Consider the following 21,483-nt stretch of genomic DNA (forward strand, 5'->3'; position numbering starts at 1 on the left):
TCAGGATATATGTCATCAGCCACCTGCAACGTGCATGTGCAGCCAACAGAATATATTATGACAGATAAATGTATCAAATGTGCTCACCTGAAAAACAGTTTTAAAATTTTTTTTAAGGCGAGGCATTCAACCATCAAATTCTTTCGTATGGGAACAACACAGTATTCCTTTTGGGTTTTTTAAAACTAAATTAAATTTGTTGCAGAGCATCACTATTAAAAATAAGGCCTCATTTAATCAAAAGAAGGGTTAATGTAGAATTGCAAACTCATTTGTAAGCATTTGGATTTGTGTGATGCAGTAGACACAATCTTATGGCCTGAGAATGCTTCTTTATACAATGAATTAAATTAATTCTGCCTTTTTGCTATCTGGATATCAGGCATGGGGGAAGTGACTAAGCAGCTGAGAGCTCAATTATATACTTTCTGTCTAGGGAGAAATACAGATCAACTGGGTTTATTTAAGAAGAAAGACTGAGTTAGGCATCTAATAAGACTTAGAAATAGCTCTGGGACTTTTTCCTGACAACTGAATAGTGGCTGTCCAGATCACTGAAGATGAAGGACTGTTCTGCTTAAGAAAGACTGACAAAAGTAGACCAGGGATGAAGAACTGAATCTCTTTTATTCTGGGTCAGTTTAGAACAGTGTCTTTGGTCTCTGCTTTATGGAGTTAACTGAAGGCAACCTACATGAAGGGCTGAAGTTCTCCTTACCAGGGAACAGAAAATGCTGCTGGGGAATCTGAGGTTCTGTGTCTGCCTCCAAGGGGCATACATAGCTATAGCCACAGACATCACACTGCTCCACTGGGGCTGGTATGGGAAGTTTGAAGGCTCTCTGCCTTTGCAGCCTTAGGCCAATGTACAGTTAATGCATTTCAAGTATCTGAAGCCTTTTGTATGAGCAAATTCAGAGGGCAGATATGATTTACGCTGTTTGAAGGTGCAAGAGCACTGCAGGCAACTCTGGCTTAATAGACTGCATACTGCCAGTTTGCATATAACATGCTAAAGAGATGTTATTTTTCAACAAAACATGGCAGGAAAGCCTCTGACACTTATCTGTACTGAATCAGCTACATTCCTTCAGCCTCACGATTTTCTTTGTGTAATGCCTATGTTTTGGTCTAATTCTGAAAATCATGGTAAAATATCATGTTGTATTACTCCTCACATGGTGCTCTTTTAAACAGGCACACTAAAATTGTCAATAATGAGCACCAAAAGCTGTGTCTCCATGCCCTTATTTATTAGGCATTTAAATAAGATCAGTTCATGAAGGACTTCAATCTATTTAAAGCTCAGAAATATACAGTAAGAAAAAAAGGGCAGACTTCCCTTTGGTGGTAGGTGGGTTACCTGGTTATAGGATTGGTTTTGCCTTTTCACCTGGGAATTTCCAAAATTCCTTGGTGTTTCCAAAGCCCACCTGCCACTCTGCTGAATGGGATTAAAGATGGAGCATTTTGCCAGCTGTCTGGGTGCTAGATTTGGGCTGTCCTCCCAAAGCTTGTCTGGTACAGTACATGTAGTACACAGATTATAGAATGATCTTGACATATATGCGGATTGCTATATGAAATACTAAGGACCTGATTTTGTTGTCTGCTTATGAATTGCAGTTGGTTTAGCTCAGTAAAGTTCATGCTCTACATGTCTTATTTGGAAGAACAAAGCTTCTTTTATAAAACATTTCTGCACAATGAAAGAAATGAAAATTAAAGAAAATATAATCTGAAAAAACTCCACACAATAGCTGTAAAATTATGCCATAAATTCTACTGAGCTTTGCATAAGTTTGGTTATTTCCTCCAGGGCATTTGAAAAGCTACAATAGCAAAGACTTGTGTAGTATCCACTCTCACTTGAGAAGTAGAGCACGCTTTAATGAGCCACTGGGTCATGCTTTTCCCTCTGGGTTTAAGAATGAGCTCCAAGAACTGCACAACAGCAATGCAGTGTGAAGGGCCAAACCCACCTCAGCAATCCAAATATGTCCTGTCAGTCCTGGAGTTCATGGCAGCTGTGGAGACAGGTTAACAACTGGAGCACTGTGCTTCAATTTTTTTCTCAACTCTCACGCATTTCTGATCCTATTTATTCATTGTCTTAATATTTAACTCTTGGGCAGACGATGTCACGTCTCAGCTCTGCCAGAAGGTGAGTATTTTACAGAAAGACAAACAGAAACCCTCAAAGTATTTGCAGCTTCAGGATATATGAAGTTTGTGGAGACATAAAGCCACTGTAGTTTCTGTTCTAGTAGCAAAAGAGGCTTGGATTAGACAAGGGCACAGCCCTCAAGAGGACAGAGGCTGAACTTTTGGGTAAGCACAATTGTGAAATAAAACATGAACACTGGGAAATGACAGGGTACATGTATGCAGCCAGCTTCTCTTATGTTTAAACATACACTCATTGAAAATTTGTATTAAGATCATATTCTTCTTTCCCTGTACACAGGCCTGAACTGAAGCACAGTTGAAGCACTCTGAACACTCTTTAATAAAAATATAACCAGATACTTGGGAACAAGAAGTGGGCAAGTCCTAGTCTTTCAAGAAAAAAAAAAATGGAAAGGAACCATTTATGTTCATTCCTAAACTCTCAACACTGTTTCACATTTGTTACTAATGTACACCCTATAATAGGGATAATGCCATTGCAGGAATGAGAATCAGCTTCAAAAGTTATTTGTGGTCATTCAATGTAGATCTAACACGGACACACACTTATCCTCACCATCCTGGACAGGCAAAGGAAATTGTTTACTTTTTGTGAGTGACAAGGATGACACTTCCTGGGTCTACAGAATCATTTAGATGCTATGGAAACAAATACGTCCTGTATTACCTCTCCAGAAGACAAGAAACATGCTTCTCATTGTCCTGCAAAGATGTACCTTGTTGGATTTACCTTCTTAACTTGGTGAATCAGTCCTTTGTATGTTTACCTGAGCTACACCAGACTCAACAGGAACAGTAAAGTGTTAAATACCTTTCTGGTTCTGTACATGCCTCCATGGATCTGGACTGAAATTCACCTGACTCCTTTTTCAGTCGTATCAAGATAAGTTTTGGAAGTAACCACGTGTCCTCTTTTTAACTGAAGTGCATTAAATAAATTACCACTCCAGGAGAACTTTAAGCCTGCTGCAGGCTGCTGCCATCCCCGACCTGCAAGCTGGGTTATTTCCATGAGCATTCCCCAACCCACATCCAAGAATATGAACCACACTGCCTTATAAAACTGTTTAAGTGAGAGACTGGAAGGAGTTTGTGATTGAGCTGTTGGATCCTTTTTCTTTTTTTTTTTTTTTTTAAAGAATCTTTAACTACTTTTTAATAATCTATGAGGAACTATACAGCCTTAATGGCAGTGTTTTTCTGTATGTCCTACTCACATGCCCTTTTTAGGGTATATTTAGTAATATCTGATTGGTCTGCAAAAAGATGAGCCCTTTAGTCAGGACAACTGTGACCCCTGTCAGGATATTTTACAGGATGGATTTAGAGAGTCTTTTCAGTGATTTGTGATTAGATGCTAGATAGCCACTTCTCTTTGCCCTATTTTTACAACAGGATGACCTACACCTCTCCTTCCCCATGAAATGACCTCCAGTCCCTTAGGGAAGAACATTACACAGGGCAAAGCTGTGGTTCAGACTCAAAATTAAACTTCAGCTAAATGGAGACCAATCTGACAATGACCTTCCTGAAGTCTTCAGTCATGATGGTATGACAACGAAGTAAATTGGATCATCTTCCTAGCACAATTAAAAAAGAAAAACCAACAAACAAACCAAAACCAAAACCAAAAACAACACAAACACCAAGGAGAGGTGAAAATACATTGCTGGTACTATGGCAAGTCATCCAGTTGTAAAACTGAGGCTTAAGTGCTAAACAGATTGACCCGAGAACTGTTCTTTAGACAGCAGAAGGGGCCAATTTTTTCTCTCAATTATGCTGAAGTCAAGGAAGTAGGTCTACTGTCACTTCAAGAAGTATTTCACCTCAGTTTTTCACTGCAGCTGCATGCAACTGTGGCAGACCAAAGCGCATCAGCAAGATAGAAAGCACCACTCCTCCAGACACACACACTCTACCTAGCCCCAGGCTAAATTCTTCCAGTGTCGGTTACAACATCAAAATGACAAAACCCAATGGTTTTGTTCAAGAGAACATATTTTACTGTCTAGGAAGAGCACGAAGCAGCAGGTGGTATTTGTTTTTTCCCTTGTTGAAAATCAGTCCCTTGTGCTTCAATTACATATGGGATTTTTCCTGTCATTTAAGTGCAACCCATTTCTGTAACAGCCCTGACACTCCAGCACAGTATGTACCCTCTGGCTGGGAAGGCAAAGCATTCATCCTGTTCCTTCAAGGCTGCCAGTGAGACTGCCTCATAAATCAGCTGGCTGGAATAACTCAGGTAGGGCTTAATACAAAACCCACTGAAGTTGGTGGAAAGCTTCACACTGATTTCAGCCAGCTCTGGACTGGTACCTCAGAGCTTTATACAACCATCGTCCCAGGCAAAGGACTCCCTCTGTCTCTGGGGAGTAGGACAAAGCCTTGGCTTTGCCACAGAGCAGTTAAAGATGTATCACATCCCATCACCCAAACGACTGGTAGGGTCATTTTTTCCCTGACCTCACATATGATCAATACAGACCAGATGCAAAATACCAGGAGACTGGCACAGCCAACACTGCCATACTTTGTCCTGGGTTTCCCAGTCTATGCCTGAAAAGCCTTGTTCTCCCATGAGGTACAAGGGCTGCTGGGTCTCCGCCAGCCTCAGCACGTGCAATAAATCTGACAGCCTGGGAGAAAGCTGGACAAAGTCCCATATGTCTGCTGTTGGACACATGCCCCCTAGACAGGTCTGCAGTGCTGCTACAAATATGTTGATAGGCCTCCGGAGATCCAGACAAATATAAATAGTAAAAAGAATTCTGGCTGGACAAAATTTCTGGGTGGGCGCAGCGAACCTTTGTGGGGAATCCAGAATGTGTGGGATACCTAGAAAAGGTAAGAGATTAAAATGCCAAAAAACCACTTGCTTTCTGAGTTGGTGTCAATTTGTATCTGAGTTGCCACAGTATGAACTACTAGCCAGAGCACATATCAAGGGTGAAATGCAATGTTAGTCTTCAAAGGACAAAACTGGTCTCTTCACAGGCTCAATCCTAAGCATAAGAACCCACAGCACAACAAAGCATCATTTCCAAATGATTTCTAATGGAAAAAAAAGCAAAACACAAAGCCTGACACCAGACTTCCAGGATTGAACTTAGACTAAGCTTCTCCAAAGATTAGACTTAAATAGCTGGGTACCAGTGGCTCCAGCATCACAGGCACTTGGGAATCTGGTGGCACATGTATCCTGACCAGTCCTAACATGGCCTCTGGCCCCTGGTAAAGGCACAATAACATCAAGTCACTTCCTCTTGGGCATGTGGTGCATGAGTCCATGCTGCTACAACACATTTTCACCCCTCAGTCTTTCTTGGGCACAGGCATCAGGCTAGAAAGACATGCATTCCGTGTACCTTCGTTCCAGGAAATGGCAAAATGTGTCACTGCAGCTGGCTGAGCTACAAATACTGTTTGATGTGGTATGCTGGCATTTGGGGGTTTACTGTTCTATTCAAAGGAGTCTAAGCAGTGTCTGGGAGACCTAGCAAACATGTTACAGCCTATGCAATCATCCGTCTGTCCATCTTCCAATGGAAATGCCTACAACCAGTGGTGGTTTCCCCATAGTCAGGCTACAGCCCACTGATGGAGAGCTGACAGAGCATTTTCAACCTCCACACTGCACCTTAGGGCTGCGCAATTCGCTTCATAAAATGCTTGAAAGCGTTCAGAGGAAAGCCTGCTGTAGCTCATGACACGTATGTGAACGTGTTGTGGTCGTATTTTAAAGGTAAATGTGATCCCCAAATCCCCAAAAATCTGAATTTGCCAAAACCAATCCAGCATCACATATTCATTTGTTGATAACTGCCCCAATGCTGCTGCCTTTCACTAGACATGAGCAATGCAGCACAATGGGGACCAACACTGAGCTCAGCTCCTCCTCCACGTTACCTACCCCTGCCAGAGCAGATTTCGGGGTGCCCTGGCTCCCAGGGTCACGTCTGAATTTGAGAGCCAGGCTCCGCTTTTGTTAAGGCAAACCAAAAATAAAAAAGCCAGACTAAATGATTTTTAAGATCTCGAGATTTTTTAAAGCAGTCTGGTGACTTTAAAGGAGTCTGACTCGTGGTACTTGAATGTTTGGAGTTGGCAGCAGTGGAGGGAGTACAGCAAGAGTTAGCGTAGAGCAATTTACTGTTAAAAGGCTTCAAATGTGTGGGAAAGGCCATGGAGTGCATCTGCAGCAATTTGGGAGAAAATAGACATACAGGTCTAAGCCCTTCTCTTCTGGCCAGGCTGCCATAGAGCTCCCCTCCTCCATGAAGACTACCACACTAAATCCCAACAAAGCCAGCCTAGACATGGCTAAAACACTTTCCAAAAGCAGGGGTGGGGTATGTATGGGATATATATCTGAAGCCCTGGATTTAAGCTTCAGTAGTGGCAAAGGCAGAATCTTTACCCCCAACTCCCTGCTGCCTTCACAATCCAGCCATGGCTGGCACCCAGGCCACCCCACAGCCTCTGCACACTCACATGAGAGCTTGGAGGTCTTCAAAGGGAAGTCAAGTAACACTTTTCTGTAGTAGAAAACACCTTCCAAACTACACCCCCCAGCATCCTCCACAGGCCACCCAGGGTCCCTATTCACAAAAAAAAAAAAAAAAACCAACCTAAAATTTGAGCCTTTCCTTAAACAAATTTTCCTAAAGCAGAAGTGCACTGCAAGTATATAAACATCATGTGCTATACCATATACTAGCACAGGCTCTGCAGTCCCTCCCATGCTGCCCAACACACACATACACCCCCAGGCCCAGGAGAAACTTTCTGGCAGTTTAGTGCATGGCACATTTGCTGCTCTACCTTTCAGGGATGGCAATGGCTGCACTGTGCAAAGGGAGGCTGCTGCCTCATTTCCCTTCGGCCACCACACTTCACAGGAGTTTATTTATCTGCCAGCAATGCTGCTGCTTTCCAGAGCTCATGGGTTCAGCTCATAGCCTGACAAGAACTCACACACCCAGTTTTGCATGGCAGCACTTCCTTTGTGAAGAAAGTTAGCTAATACATCTCATCTACCTGGGATTCCCTCCTGCCCCCCAAGTATCATCAATTTTCATTAGACAGTTGCTGACGTAGCAGGACCTTATTAAAAAGTTCAAAGCAGGCATACAAAGTGTACTGCATTCTGCTGGCTTTCATTTAAAACTGCTCTGAAAAATCACTTTTCTTCTGTAGCATTCAGAATCCAAAACACCAGGGTTTTTTCAGATCATGGGAAAGGACAGAATTGAAAATGAAGCCCATATTCAGAATGAAGCACAAAAATGGGAACAAAATGTGCTTAAATCTAGCTTTTATTTCTTTAAAGCAGCACAGCACTAACAAACTAAATCAAATCTTTATATCACTGAAGACATTACTAAAATAAGTGGAGCCTGACTTTCTCCCTGCATATTCCAGTGCAAATAATCAGAAATCCCACAAAAGCAAAGAGAACTATACAAGTGTAAAACAGGTTAGCTAATGAAATGTCGTTCCCAGTATTTTCATGGTGTTTCTTTCATAAATTGACAACATCATACCCACATCAAGTTCTGCTTTCATTTTCACCAAAATAAATCTGTAATAACTGGTAGCAAATGCTGCCCTTGTTGCCCCCATAAAGTGACTATAAATGAATAAAAAGCGACAGGCAGTACAAACACAGAAGCAATTGCATAGTAATGGCAGACAATTCACAGATATGCTACACTGCATATACCAAGTCTATCTCAGCTTTCAATTATATCTTATAACTTTAGCTCTAACATACGTATTATTGAACATATATAAATATCTGACAAACACAATCCCTTCTGCACAACACCCACATAGCATCTGAGCATGAGCTTTCCTATCAATGATTTCACACACCCATATTCCACCTTTGATGTCCACATTTATCCATATAACAAAATAACTAGAAGCCAGGACATTTACAACAGCCCAAGTGAATTAGACACTAGACACCCCTCATCTCTCCCACAATGTTAACTAAAGTTATTTTATGGCACACATACGTTAGCACAGGGACCCTTTGGTTAGCTGTAGCACACTTTGGAGTCTGAGACAGAGATTCTCAAAGCCACTGCTAGTCAAAGGCGACCCACCAGCACCATTTTCCGTATGCAGTACCTCACCTCTCTGCTTCAAGGCGCATTTCCTCACGCTTTTGCCTCCTGAGTTCTCTGCGGCGTTCAAAGTCATCCATGGTGGGTGTTTAAGCGTTTCAAGCTCTGGAAAGATCCAAATCTGAAAGGGAGAGGATCGCTTAGACGAGAGCGAAAACACAATGGAGGTGTTCAAACGGCCGAGCCCATTTAGTTTTGCTTTGCTGTCTTAACTTTGCTGTAGCTATTTTCTTTTTCCATCAAAAAATTTAACTTCCTCAGCATTGTTGAGATAAACAAGATTAATGAAATGTCTCGTAGGATAAACATAGCCCGTGCCTGCGTTTAGTTTCCTAGTTAAAATTAAATCAACATGCTTTAAGCAAGGACTGTATACATCTGCTAGCCGCAGACTAGCTATTTGTAACGTCACAGGTCTTTTCCACAAACAAAAGCAGCAATTCAGCGGGATTTTAACTTTAAGCTTCAAATTTTTCGTCAGAGCAGTAAAAACACCGCACGGGAGAGTCCTTATTTTCTTTAGTTTCACAGATAATTAAAAGTTTTGCAAAAGCGAGCCCTCGTCTGCCCGTTCCCACCCCCTCCTTCATAAAAGAGGAAAAAGAAAAAAGGGAAAAGAGGAGAAAATGAGACGAGAGGAAAAAAAAAAGGAAAAGAGAAAAAAGTAGGTGGAAAAACGAGAGTGAAAACAGAAAAGAAGAAAAATAACCCACCACTTTTAAATATCACCCAGCAGAAGCCAAACTATATACAAAGCCTGCTCAAAGAACAAAAAGAAGCAATATTTTTTTTTTGTAGTTTAATTCACAAATTTTCCCCATGCCCTACCTTCTTCCTTAAGTTTTAATCCATGAAGTATTTTCCCCTTTACAGTTCTTCATATACAAAGCCTTTCCAGCCTTGGTTTATATCCCATCAAGCCGAGTATTACAGAATTCCCCTGCAGCCCCCAAACCAAAAATGACTACCAGAAAAGGGAAAGCTGTTCTCTTTTTGTCCCTGCTTTGTTTACAGAGCTGTCAGTGGTTAGTTAAACTCTGCCTGGAATCTGGCATTTAAGGTCTGCTCTAAGATTGCTTCCTGTGCAGGGCTGGAGGCCTCAGCTTCCTCTGCAATCCTAAACTCTGTGCTGCACTCCGAGGATTTCCACCCCCCATGGCTCCCCCCCCAAACCACGTTTCCCAGCCCATTAGTCCATTTATGCTGCAGAGAAAGCCACCGTGCAGATGCTGACTAAAACTTTCAAAAGTGGCTTATGAGATGCTTGCAGTTTAAAGGAAACAAAGCCAAGTTGCATTTGTAAGTTATTTGAAGCACTCTATTTGCAGATGTTATGTTCCTTACCACCAGTGCAGCTTCCAAGTGTCCTCCACATAAAACCAGTGGCACTAGCAAAGCCTTGCATGGCTTAAGGGAATTCATGGCTTTTTTTTGACCCATTTTTTGGATTAAAACACTGCTGAGGGCAAGGGTTTTGGGAAGGTTATCTTATTAGTTTACTTTTCCTAAGGGTGTTTTTCTTTCTGATTTGTTCCTGGATTGGGGGGATTTAAAATTTTGTTGTTGTTGATGTGATTTTCATTGCATTTGTCTGGCTGGGGTTGTTTTGTGGAGGTTCAAAGGGAAAGTTAATTTTGCAAATCTGGTAGAGACACTGCAATTGCTGCTGCTTGCTGGTTTGTTTGTTTATTTTTTAACTCACAGTTAGACCATATACCTAAAAAGCAAGTTGTAATAAGACTTTCCAATCTTATGTTCGCTTACTCTTACTACCACGTACCCCTTGAAAAACACAGAACAGCTTATCTGCTGTCTTCTCACGAGAAGTGTTTCCACTTCTGCCTACATGTGCCACTAAATCCAGTCTCAGTTCCTCTGCTAGAGGGCTTGTGAGTTGCAGAACTGATGTGGTTGCCCCTGGACAAGGATCAAAGGAGGAATGGTACGCTACAGAGCAAGTTCAAAGCAACATGCTGGGTTTCTGTGCACAGAAGGCAGATGACGGTGTCTGCAGAAACTAAGACTGTACTAGGCAGCAGCATTTATTCTGTGGAGTATAGTCACCATCAGGGATTTAAAATATAAAGAGTTGACTGTTAGGATGACAACCTGTGTGCTAGAATTGAAAATCCCAAAGTTTTTTTCCTGCTCTACCTTCCCAAAGCAGAAACTCTTTGACATCTGATTTATCTGCACCTTTACCACCTCTCTCCACCTCTGTTAAGGTACATTCTTCTGCACAACGCCTGACTCTGTGCACCCACATTATACCCATCCACCCCTTCCCTTTCCACATGGCCCTCAGCACCATCTCTCATCTCCAAAAGCTCAAGCTCTCTTCATCATGAGGAAGTATGAGGAGGATAATAACAATAATCCAGATGTATTTCTGTTCCTCCTCCATTCTTTTCCTTCCCAGGAGCATTGGGGAGATTGCACAGCAGTGATAAGAAGTTCCCAGGTGCAGCAACCTTTCTCCATCCTCAGGGTGGTTTTACTGCTGTGCAATGGAGATCAGATGGATGGTTGTCTTGGGAGGACGTCTAGGGTTTATTAAAGTGCCTCCTCTCAAAGGACTGAGGTCCAGCTGCTGCGTGATATTCAGAAGACTTGCAATCCAAATATCTTTTTTTTCAAAAATCAGGAAGCCATTGGGAAATAGAGATCAAGTCAACAGCAAAGCTATGTAAGTGCAAGAAAAGGAGTCATCAGTTCACTTGAAGAAGTCTACTGTTCAGTGCTGTTCACTGTCTTCCCAAAAACGATAGTCTTTCAGCCTTTGAGAACCACTGGACAATGACGTCAAGCCGTCTAAAAATGCTTCCTATGTCCACAAAAATATATAATACACACTATATATATTTTTATATAGTGTATAAAATCTAAGATTCTCAGACAGTTTTTGTCTCTCAAAAATTGCTTTACTTACGGATTAAGGTACAAATTATTTGAAGCATTTTCTACAAACCATTTTTGGGAGCATGCACCTCTTAATGCTTCTTTTTTTAAAATGGAAATTGTTCATGAGTGAAAATATCCTTGGACAAAATGTAACACACCATCCAGCTTCATTCCAGAGCCTGCCTTCAGAACCACATGTGAAAATATCTCTCTCTGTACCATCTCATGTATGCAAAGAAATTTTATTTTTTTTATTCTTCGATTGCATTTTTTTCCTTCTACTCAGTTTAATAATTTGGTGTCAGACCAAAAAAGTTTCATTTTTCTGAAAAGACGAAAACTGTCCCTAAGAAAACCATTTCAAATCAAAAGCAATGTTTTGTTCAGCCTCCAAACCCCAGAAAGTTCTCTAGCTTTATTTTAAATGCAAAAATTTTGGTCTTAAAAATATGATGGAAAATATTTTGATATCTTTTTTCTCCAAATTATTTCCAGGTATGTTTTTCACCTAATTCAAGCAGAAGTCATCAATAAATTTTAAAGAAGCAGAAACATATATATACATATTTAGCAAATAGAGGTAGATGTCTGAAACAGTTTGACGAGTGCTATTCCCCTGACATCCACACATATATGCAAATAACTGGAATATGGGCTACTCTTACGCTGTGAAAAGGTTCACCACAAAACTTATCAGTTTGTTGCTTCTACCTGAAAACAAGACCCTAGCATCTTTTCAACCTTTACGTCACTGAAATAATACTGAAAGAATCTAAAGCGGACATTTGAGAGTTTTCTACCAGCAGACTCAGAAGAGGGACCTGTAGGAGAATGCCACAAAGATCTTTGACCTTGCCTTTTAAAAAAAAAAAAAAGAAAAACCTCCCAGAATATGCTGAAGGTAATTCTTTCTCAGGACCTCAGGTTTTACACAGCCTCACATATAAAGGTCTTTTCAGGGTCTCTATGTCTTTTGATTCTGAGACTGAACCTTTACGTCTCATCATGTTTGATGAACCCTGTGGTCTTCCTGAAGACATACTAAGACAAAGAGATGACAAGTAAGCAAAGTGACTCACCTACAACATTTACTCACACTGCCACGTTACTTGAATCAGAATCACAGCAAAGTTTGTGCCCTTGCAAACACCATATCCCTGCAAAAATCCTCTTCATTTCAAAAGCTGTACGAATCTATCCCTCTCTCTCTGCACTTCACATAACACCTCTGATCTTCAGTTGACTATGGTTTATTGCTAAAATGTGTTGGCTTTCACTGTCTTGCTAAGAAGTCCATTCTTCAAGAAAGGACGTTTAATCCCTCACAAAACAAGGCACACATATGCAAGTCCCACTCCCCTTTATGTTTCATCCCATGAGAGAGTTCAAAACTTTTTAAATCTTATTTCTTTAAGCTTTCATCAAGATAAAAAATCAGAGGAAGGCACAGTTATACACAATTGTAAATGGCAACTAGGTATTTGAATAGCAATTTACTGGAATACGCTTTTTGAAAGCAAAAACATAAATTGGCTTGGTAGAAACACATATGAAACCACATAACTGTATAATTCTAGTATAGACAGTAAAATAAGTTACTGCTCTGGTTCAGATTTAATACTGTCCTCACCTTATTCCCAGCACTGGTTTCAGAGACAACTCAGCATCCAGGGGAACTTAAAAAACAGATGAGCCAGACTGTTAAAAAGCAAAAATGCAAATTGCTACTCAGGTCTTTGACAAACAGAAATGTCTTTCTTTCGAGACCTATCAGTCGTCTTCCCATTACACTGAATGAGCTCCCAGAGTGCAATGTTTACACAGAACCCCTGCACCCTCTTCAACCTAGCTGAGCCAAGAAACTTCAAGTCAAAGCATATTCCCTAATATAGCACGGCTGTGTATTGCACATGGTTCTACCCAAGCCGTGTCTGGTCACAGCACTGTACAAGCACATGCCATCTTGCTTTCTTTGTAATGAGAGGAACCTTCTGCTAAATTTCCTAGCTTATCTAAAGACATCTGCATGCATCGTGTACCAGCTACATCCCCTTCCTTCCCTTTCCCAACAAGCCTCTCATGCTGGTGAATGAAGTGGCACACACCCACCCTGCACTAATGTAGAATCTCACTACTGTGGGAGCTGATAGAAATTTTAGGACCCTTCCAAGTCCAGCTACACATAGATTTTCTACATTCTTGCAACTGGACATTTGATTGTCCTCGGACCTGTTCTCACTGCAGGATCAGGTGGTAACACAAGACCTAAATTATTGCCCTGTCATTGCCCTCTTTTTTTCCTTAATACTACCACCAAAAGTATCAAATGTCTCATTAAAGTTTGACCAAGACTGCAAGCAGCTTTGTGAGTTGTACCCCATCAACTCAAATGTCCCATTTGCCCATTTGCCTCCACTTCAGTTGTCCCAAAGCCCTGGTGTGGAAGTGTGGACTTTTCAAATATCAGTAGAGGACTGCTTAGTGAGAAGCATAGAGAATATTTTACTTTGGCTGGCTACATGCCATGATGTCTACTGTATCCCTAGGATATTTCCCTTTCTTTCTACCTCCTCCACCTCAGGAGTGAAAACAGAACCCCATCGTTGCCCCTTCTGCAGCTGAAAGCAGGTCAGCAAACAAGACGTTGTCTAAATGTGACTTGTTTAATCTGGCACCCATGAAATGCGGGTATGACAAACATTCTGCTGCAATATCTGGGAGAATTAGAGTTCCTTAATCTATATTCAGTCAAAACAAATAAATCATGATTTTTAATAAAATCTGTCAAAAAATTTGGAAGTTATTTTCATTGCTCCCCTATTAATTCTGCTTTAGAAGCATTCAGTGCCACTCAGTCTTTTAGAAACAGGTATAACTTCGTTTAAGTCAAAAAAGTGGAGTTCAAAAGACTGATTTGTCTTTTGTCATACCTCATGCATGCTCTTTCTTTAATCTGAGATGCTGGATATCTCTGGAATCATACAAACTCCTATCAAGCAGCTTTATACCTTCCCAAACAGAATAGCTCATTTGGAACTTAAGGTAAAATAAACCTACCAGGTCATATGAACACTCAGTTTTATTCCAATCTAGCCTGTGCCTTGTTTCATTTTATCACCCTTGTTAGGACTTCCACAGATAATTCACCAATGGTAAACCAACCAAGTGCAGTTCATAGTTAGCATAGGAAAACCAAACTTTGGAGGTTTCTCAAGGTCTCAGTTTTAGTTCTTAGAACATTTCACTTCCAGCTACCTCTGTATGTCCAAAAGGCAGAAAATTTCCTAGAATTTCAACAAGGAAGTCAAAACCCCCATCTATTAAAATCTCTGCTTTTAGTATAAGGTACAGTTTCCATCATATGAGTAAAAAAAGCTTATGTACATTGGTGGGGCATTTTTAAACCTGATGAACGTGTTAGTTAACATCTCTGTGGCATCCTAAGCAAAACTATAAAGTAATTACATAGAATAGAGATTCTCAGTTGGTGCCCTGCAGACTATGATGGCCCACAGGATCACTCCATGGTCCAGGCCCTCAATTCACACAGGTGCTGAACATGTTTCACACACCTTCAGCACAGGTTACCAGAGTGTACATCACAAATATCCTTGAAGCTGTCAGGCCCTGTGTCAGCTCCAGCTGCTACAGGGTGAAGCACATGAAGGTGCTGACAGTGATCCTTCTATATGACTTTGTCCCTGCTGAAGTTAGCTCGAGTCTGAAACTAAAAGATCCACGGTCTAATTCAGCACTGAGGAAGAAGCACTACAGAGCTTCATTGTCTCAGAGGTGTTAGCAAACATCTAGTGTGCTGTTGCCAACACCACAATACACTTCTAACCATGAAGCAGTAGTAGCTCTCATCTCAGAACCAGTCAGTTGTAATGGAAAGTCCCCATTTTTCTTTACTCCCCTGGGGAGGTTAAGTCTGAGTATACCATTTCCATTCCTACTTCCTTCCTCTCCTTTCTCCTACTGCACAATGACATAAGGGTCCGGTAGAGCTTTCTCTTGACCTTTGGATTTGCATATGCTGGTCCCACCCCTGATCTCTGTGACATTTGTCTATCATTTCCCATTAGCAAACAAAGCAAGAAACAGGACATTGCTGGAAGCCGCTGGCACAGCCACTGGTTCTCATGGTAGAAGGATCGACCCTTGACTCTCCTCTTCGACTGTCCTCTGAAGTATTTCAAATATGTTGTCCCCAAAGATCAAAAGACACTGAAATATTATTCGTATACAAACTAGAGTTGGAATCCTGGTCCTGTTGGAATCCCTGGCACACTTCCCAGAGTCTTCAATCAGGACTGGATTCCACCCTCGTAGGACAAATTCATCTAACATATACTATGGAAGTTTGTTAAGTTTACCCTGCATGTCAGAAACTGGTCTGATCTCAGATTTTGCCAATAAAAGCTGCTTCATCCTCTCATACCTTTGTGCACACAGATACAAAGGCAGAATTTCTTTTACTCCTGTAGTGTTTGTTTGTGGGAAACAAATTATTTTTACTCACACTGTTATCACTGAGGGAATACTTGGCCTTTGCTGTATATATAAAGGGCAGAAAAGCTGCACTACCTCTTACTACTGTTTAATCATAAGTGCAAATATCACAGGCAACGACAATGATGGCTACATTCTGAAGGACAAAATACACAAAACCATTTGTAAAAGTGTTTAGTCCCAAAATGAGCTCTGACTCGCATTCACTTTTTCTCTGCAATCAAAGACTGGGGAGCAGGCTCGTGGGATATCATTCACTAGTTACCCTTGCCTTTTATCTTCTTCTACCAGCAAAGACCTTCATCTAATCACAAGAATTCCCACAGTCCTCCCTTGTGCTTTGCCACAAATCTGTGGCCTGACAGTTGAAATTGTGGCAATGCCCCTGTTGTTGGCCAGCTTCATCTCTCACCAAAACTCCAAGAGCAGAAAACCAGTGCCCGTGCCAACAACTTCCAGTTAGGAGCTCTTTGCTTTTAATAATAGGAAAGAACGACAAGCGTACATGATCAAGATATACTGAAGAGGAAAATGCGCTTCTCGCCCTGTTAAATGACAATGACAATTCTCCCACTGATTTCTAATAGAAAAAAAAATTAGAGCTTGGAAAAGAATATCACACAGGCAGAAGCTGCACAGCGGTGGAAAGCCAGTCTTCAATTTCTGGCCTGCATGAACAAAACTACTACCACATATCCCTTTAAGGGCAGATGGAAACAGAAATACCTGCAGGAGCTGATGACCATGCACCGAGTACTAACCACTGTGATGCTGCCAGTCCCTTCTGGATGTGCAAAGCCACAACAAACCCACACAGCGAGGTACCACCACAAAGGTATGAAGCAGAACAAGCCATGGGAGCAGAAAGCATGCGGGTGCTCTTGCCTAGTGGATTTAGCCACCCGGTGATGCAGCAGGAAGGACACAAGATAGGGCAGTCTGGTGTCCATCATGACAACCAGAGGCTCATACAGCAGTCACAGCTCTGGCAATAGGCAGAGGAGTTGAGCTAAGAGAGGAGCAGGCATCAGCCAGGGAAGATGGTGCTCTAAGTGCAGGAGCATTTCTTCTGCACCGATGGTAGCAGTGCAGCTCTCCACATTCAGGAACAGTGTGGCAAACAGGTCCAAAGAAATAATTCTTCCCCTGGACCCAGCACTGGTGAGGCCGCACCTCGAGTGCTGGGTCCAGTTCTCAGCCCCTCAGTTCACAAAGGATATTGAGGGGCTGGAGCAGGTCCAGAGAAGAGCAACAAGGCTGGGGAAGGGACTCGAGCACAAGTCCTACGAGGAGAGGCTGAGGGAGTTGGTGCTGTTCAGCCTGGAGAAGAGAAGGCTCAGGGGAGACCTCATCACTCTCTACAACTCCCTGACAGGAGGTTGTAGCCAGGTGGGGGTTGGTCTCTTCTCCCAGACAACTATCAGCAAGACAAGAGGGCATGATCTTAAGCTCTACCAGGAGAGGTTAGACATTAGAAAGAAATTCTTTACAGAGAAGGTAATCAGACATTGGAATGGGCTGCCCAGGGAAGTGGTGGATTCTCTGTCCCCGGAGGTTTTTAAGATGAGACTGGATGTGGCACTTAGTGCCATGGTCTGGTAACCACGGCGGTGTTGGATCAAGGGTTGGACTTGATGATCTCAGAGGTCCCTTCCAACCCAGCTGATTCTATGATTCTATGATTCTATGGTTCTATGGTTCTATGATTCTATGATTTGACTTTCCACTTGAGAAGGGTTTTCCTGTCCAGGCAAGGAGCTGATCATAAATGGGAAGTATCTGCCACTCTGACTTCTGGTACTCTGCTCCCATCCCTCTCATTCAATGCCCTCCTCTTGTCCTACACTTGCAACCACCCCTGTTGACCTTCATGCTCACATGCAATATTTCAGCAATAAGTTTTCTGAATTTGTTTCCAAGTAGGTTCTAGCACTGTGTTCACATACTTCCTCTGTATCTCTCAGGTCTTGGATTAAAAAGCTAAGGTAATGTCATTAAAAATAATAAAATGTTTGAGCAAATCTTAAGGTAATGTTCCAACAGCAACATTCGTTCAGCCAGGCTTCAAACTTCACATGTTTTCTGGAAGATATGTCAAAATACAAAATCATGATATATTAAGCTACATAGTCAGTCATAAAAAAGTAATAGAAAATAATGTGAAGATACAATGTAGCCAGCTTCCTATGCCTTCAGTTTTGTATTTTCAATCCTTTTTCTTTCCATCTTAAAACATGCAGCTCTAGGAATCCTAGTGCTGAGGATCATAAACTCAAACAAGAATTGATGGGGTCTCTCTTGCTTGCTCTATTGAGGCAGCAGTAAGCAACAATACCAAGTTTCAATAATTTTTAAAGAAAAAAAAAGAAACAAAAACCCCCCACATACCTAAGGTTCTTCAGATTGCTGTTATTTCTAGCTGTGCTCTAAGGGACAATAAGTATTTTGAATACAACCACTTCCTCAGAAGAAATGAATGATAAATTTTCAAGGTCTTGCCTGGTGCTCTTTAACTCATCTTCCCTCCCAGTACCAGTACATTTACACAAACACAATGCTCATCACTGTGATAGATACATTGCAGCTGAAAGTCCAGTTATTCAACAGCAGAGCATCATGGAAAACTGTGGAATTCCATCTGGAATGGATCCAGCTGCAGAAACTTCTACTGAGCTTTTCCAGCTCACACTTTTAGTCATCTCTAAAAGCAAAACCCAGATTGTTGCCTGCCAATTTGTCTCTAATAGGCAGCAATTCTGTGTCATTTTGGTTGAAAACTGAATCTTTAAAGAGGTAAAGCAAGGCAGCAAAAATGCAAAGCCTTTCAGCACAACAATTCAGACAGGGTACCACAAAATAGATGTCCCTCAAACCATTTGCCGTATTTGAAGTCTACGTCATACATCCCCACTTTGTGCTGAGTTTAGCTGAAAACAAGGAAACACTGACACAACAGTGTCACCAAACCAGAAGGCCCAACAACAGTGAGGCTTTGCTATAATGAAAAGAAAAATAGGCAAGATGACACACTTGCATACTCTGCCTGAGCCAGTATAAAACCTGACACAGCAAAACTACGATATTGTCAGCTCCTCTCACGAGACTCATGCAGGGAAGTTGGTAAATAATCTTGACAATAATCTGACTACTATATCTAGACATTCAGGAACACTTATTGCCAGCAAACAGCACAACAGCAGGGCATAGGTACATCACTGCATGAGACTGCTGTGCTTCACCCTGCTGGGGAGCAGCATCATCAAAACTTTCAGCAGAGCCTGGCTCAGAGCCTATTAAACGAGACAGGTGAGATGCGACAGTATCCTGTGTGCCCAATACTGAGAGCACGTGGGTATTTGTAAATGTTTTGTATTAATGTGACAAAAGGATGTTACACTTGAGCACTATATCAAACCAATAAATTTTAAAGTTGTTCAATTTTTCTAGTAACAGTGCCTCAGACGATATCTGTGTGGTCAAGAAAAAAAAAATTTTAAAAAGTATAATTTTTCCATCAAAAAGTAAGCGGAAAAAGAATAACTTCTGTGCTGCCCATTATCTACTAACTTTCCCTAGGTCCTCCTCCATAATGATCTAAAACCACTATGGAGTCTCCTTCAGCCTCCTTTGTTGCCATGTAAGTTTTACCCAGCTCAGACTGAGACACAGAACACACATGACTGCTCACAGTGTAAGTTCTAGGCACCGAAGGCACATGAAGCACCTTTTTCACAGTCAACCCACAGACAGCAGTTGTATGTGTGCAAAATGTTGGCCAAAACCAGAAATACAAAAATGGAAAGGGAAGGAAGGGAAGACAGCTTCGAATCTGTTCTCAAATGCAGTCACATGGGAAAGCAGCTTATTTTTACTAAGCAAATTGTTTTTCAAAACTCAGTCACCTCATCTTTAGTTATGGTCTAGCTGAAAAGAACAACTGTTGAATTCAGCCTTCAAATCTTACGCCTTCTTCAAAATGAAGGAAGCAGAAATAATTACATTTATGACATTTTGGCCGCCTGATGTTGGATGCTTCACAATGACCAGCTCTGATGGCTCTGCAGGAGTGGACTACAACTAGAGGCACAGTATCCTGTATTTAACAGGATACCCTGTTAAGTACATGGGAAAAAGCACTAGGATGGCAAGGGAACAGAGACCAGAATTGGAAAAGAAGTCTGAAAGAAGAAATAGACTGTGGAAAATATGTACAGAGAAGGATCAAACTAAAATCCCAGATGATAATGCTTGCAAACTTGGAGGACTTTTACAATCTGTACCCAAGATAAAACCCCTGAAAATAGCTTGCTCCCTTAAGGAGAACAAAGAAAATAAAAGCCAGATCTGAAAATCATGCATAAACATGAGTAAACTAGCCAGATTTTTCAGTGCTTACCTGAACCAAATAAACTTTTATAACTTGTAAATACTGACAAGTGTCACTTCAGATACTATTACACAATTCCCTAAACATATAAGACAGGTTGGTCTGTAGTTAAATCTTTTTTCTCTTGCTTTTCCAATGCTGAAAGTAATTGAAAACAGAAGACATGCTTCTTGATGTAGCCTAACTTTTCAGGAACGGAAAGTATAAATGTTAGTTCTAAACCTGATGCTGTACATCAAATATGCACTCAGTTGCACCCATCTACCTTCACAAAAATACAGTTAAAAGCCAAAAACATGAACACTTACATTCACACAAAATAGATGCAAAATATACCTTAGAGCATGTATTGAGTGATACAGCTTGCAAGACACCCCAAATAAAAATCCACATAAAGATGGGACCAGTTTTCTTGGACAAGGAGTGCTGGAGAAGACACCAACTCATAAGGTACTTACTTCAAACAAAATGGTGTCACAAATAACATCATAAAAATTCTGCCCAAAGCGCAGTATTGTATAGGAAATGCATGTGATTACAAAGTCTGAAGGATGTACACGTATTTCGGAGATGGTACATTTTGGGAACAGATCTGAATTTTTACTATTTTTCTTACTGCTTTAAGTCCATATTATTTTGGTATTTACATGTAAATTGAGACAGAAACATATTTGGAGATGACTAAGCAGTTTCTTGATTTCTACTAAGTACCAAAAAGCAGTCTTGCCAATTTATTCATATTTAAGTTTCTACGACTTAGTATAAACTCACTTCCAAGAACTACATAGGTCTTCTTTAAATACGTGTAGCAAGAAGTCAATGAATGCTGTGCCAGCTGGCAGATTAAACAAGCCATTAAAGCAGGCTCCTACTGAATTTAAAGGATTGGTTTTCATCTTTTCCCTCTCTTTGCCTCTACATCCAGATGTAGACTCCAGATTTAGGGAATATTTTCCAGTACCAGTAAAAAAAGTAAAAGAAATGCCCTTGGTACTTAGTGAGTTTTTCCTCCAATGTGGTCTCCTGCTGCACTTGGAATTCATTCTATTGCTGTATGGCTTGCAGTGGTCTCAAAATAACTCTGACTACATAAAAAGATGGGGAAAGGGTGTTTAAGGTAGGTATGACTCTGCATTAAAAAGCAGGGACAATCGAGGTAATTGACAATTGGGATAATTGATCTTAGTGGATGATTTCACTCAGGCCATCACCATCCCAGAATGCTGTCCCATAAACCATATCCTTCAGCCCCTTGTGCAGGAGACCAACACTGTTGCTTGTATGTTATATTTGGGAAAGGCAGAGCCCACCAGGATTAAGGACAAGGCCAACACCAGCCTGGAGCAGCCAGGCAGA

At 41.3% G+C, this 21,483-nt stretch overlaps 1 protein-coding gene across 12 annotated transcripts in view; it reads right to left on the reverse strand.

Moving 5' to 3' along the window:
- CALD1 (caldesmon 1) overlaps positions 1–21,483 on the reverse strand; it is a 196,417-nt gene that overhangs the window by 87,453 nt on the left and 87,481 nt on the right. For 5 of the 12 annotated variants that reach the window (XM_032687558.1, XM_032687557.1, XM_032687556.1 and 2 more), the window contains one exon: positions 8,337–8,448. In XM_032687558.1, the coding sequence (XP_032543449.1) occupies positions 8,337–8,407 (71 nt within the window). In that variant the 5' untranslated portion in view covers positions 8,408–8,448. Of the gene's footprint in view, positions 1–8,336; positions 8,449–9,155; positions 9,414–21,483 lie in introns of those variants that run through there. The other 7 variants (XM_032687563.1, XM_032687564.1, XM_032687560.1 and 4 more) reach the window with 4 other exon arrangements.

The sequence above is a fragment of the Chiroxiphia lanceolata genome, chromosome 5 (assembly GCF_009829145.1).
Source record: "Chiroxiphia lanceolata isolate bChiLan1 chromosome 5, bChiLan1.pri, whole genome shotgun sequence".
In the NCBI taxonomy this organism is placed as follows: domain Eukaryota; kingdom Metazoa; phylum Chordata; class Aves; order Passeriformes; family Pipridae; genus Chiroxiphia; species Chiroxiphia lanceolata.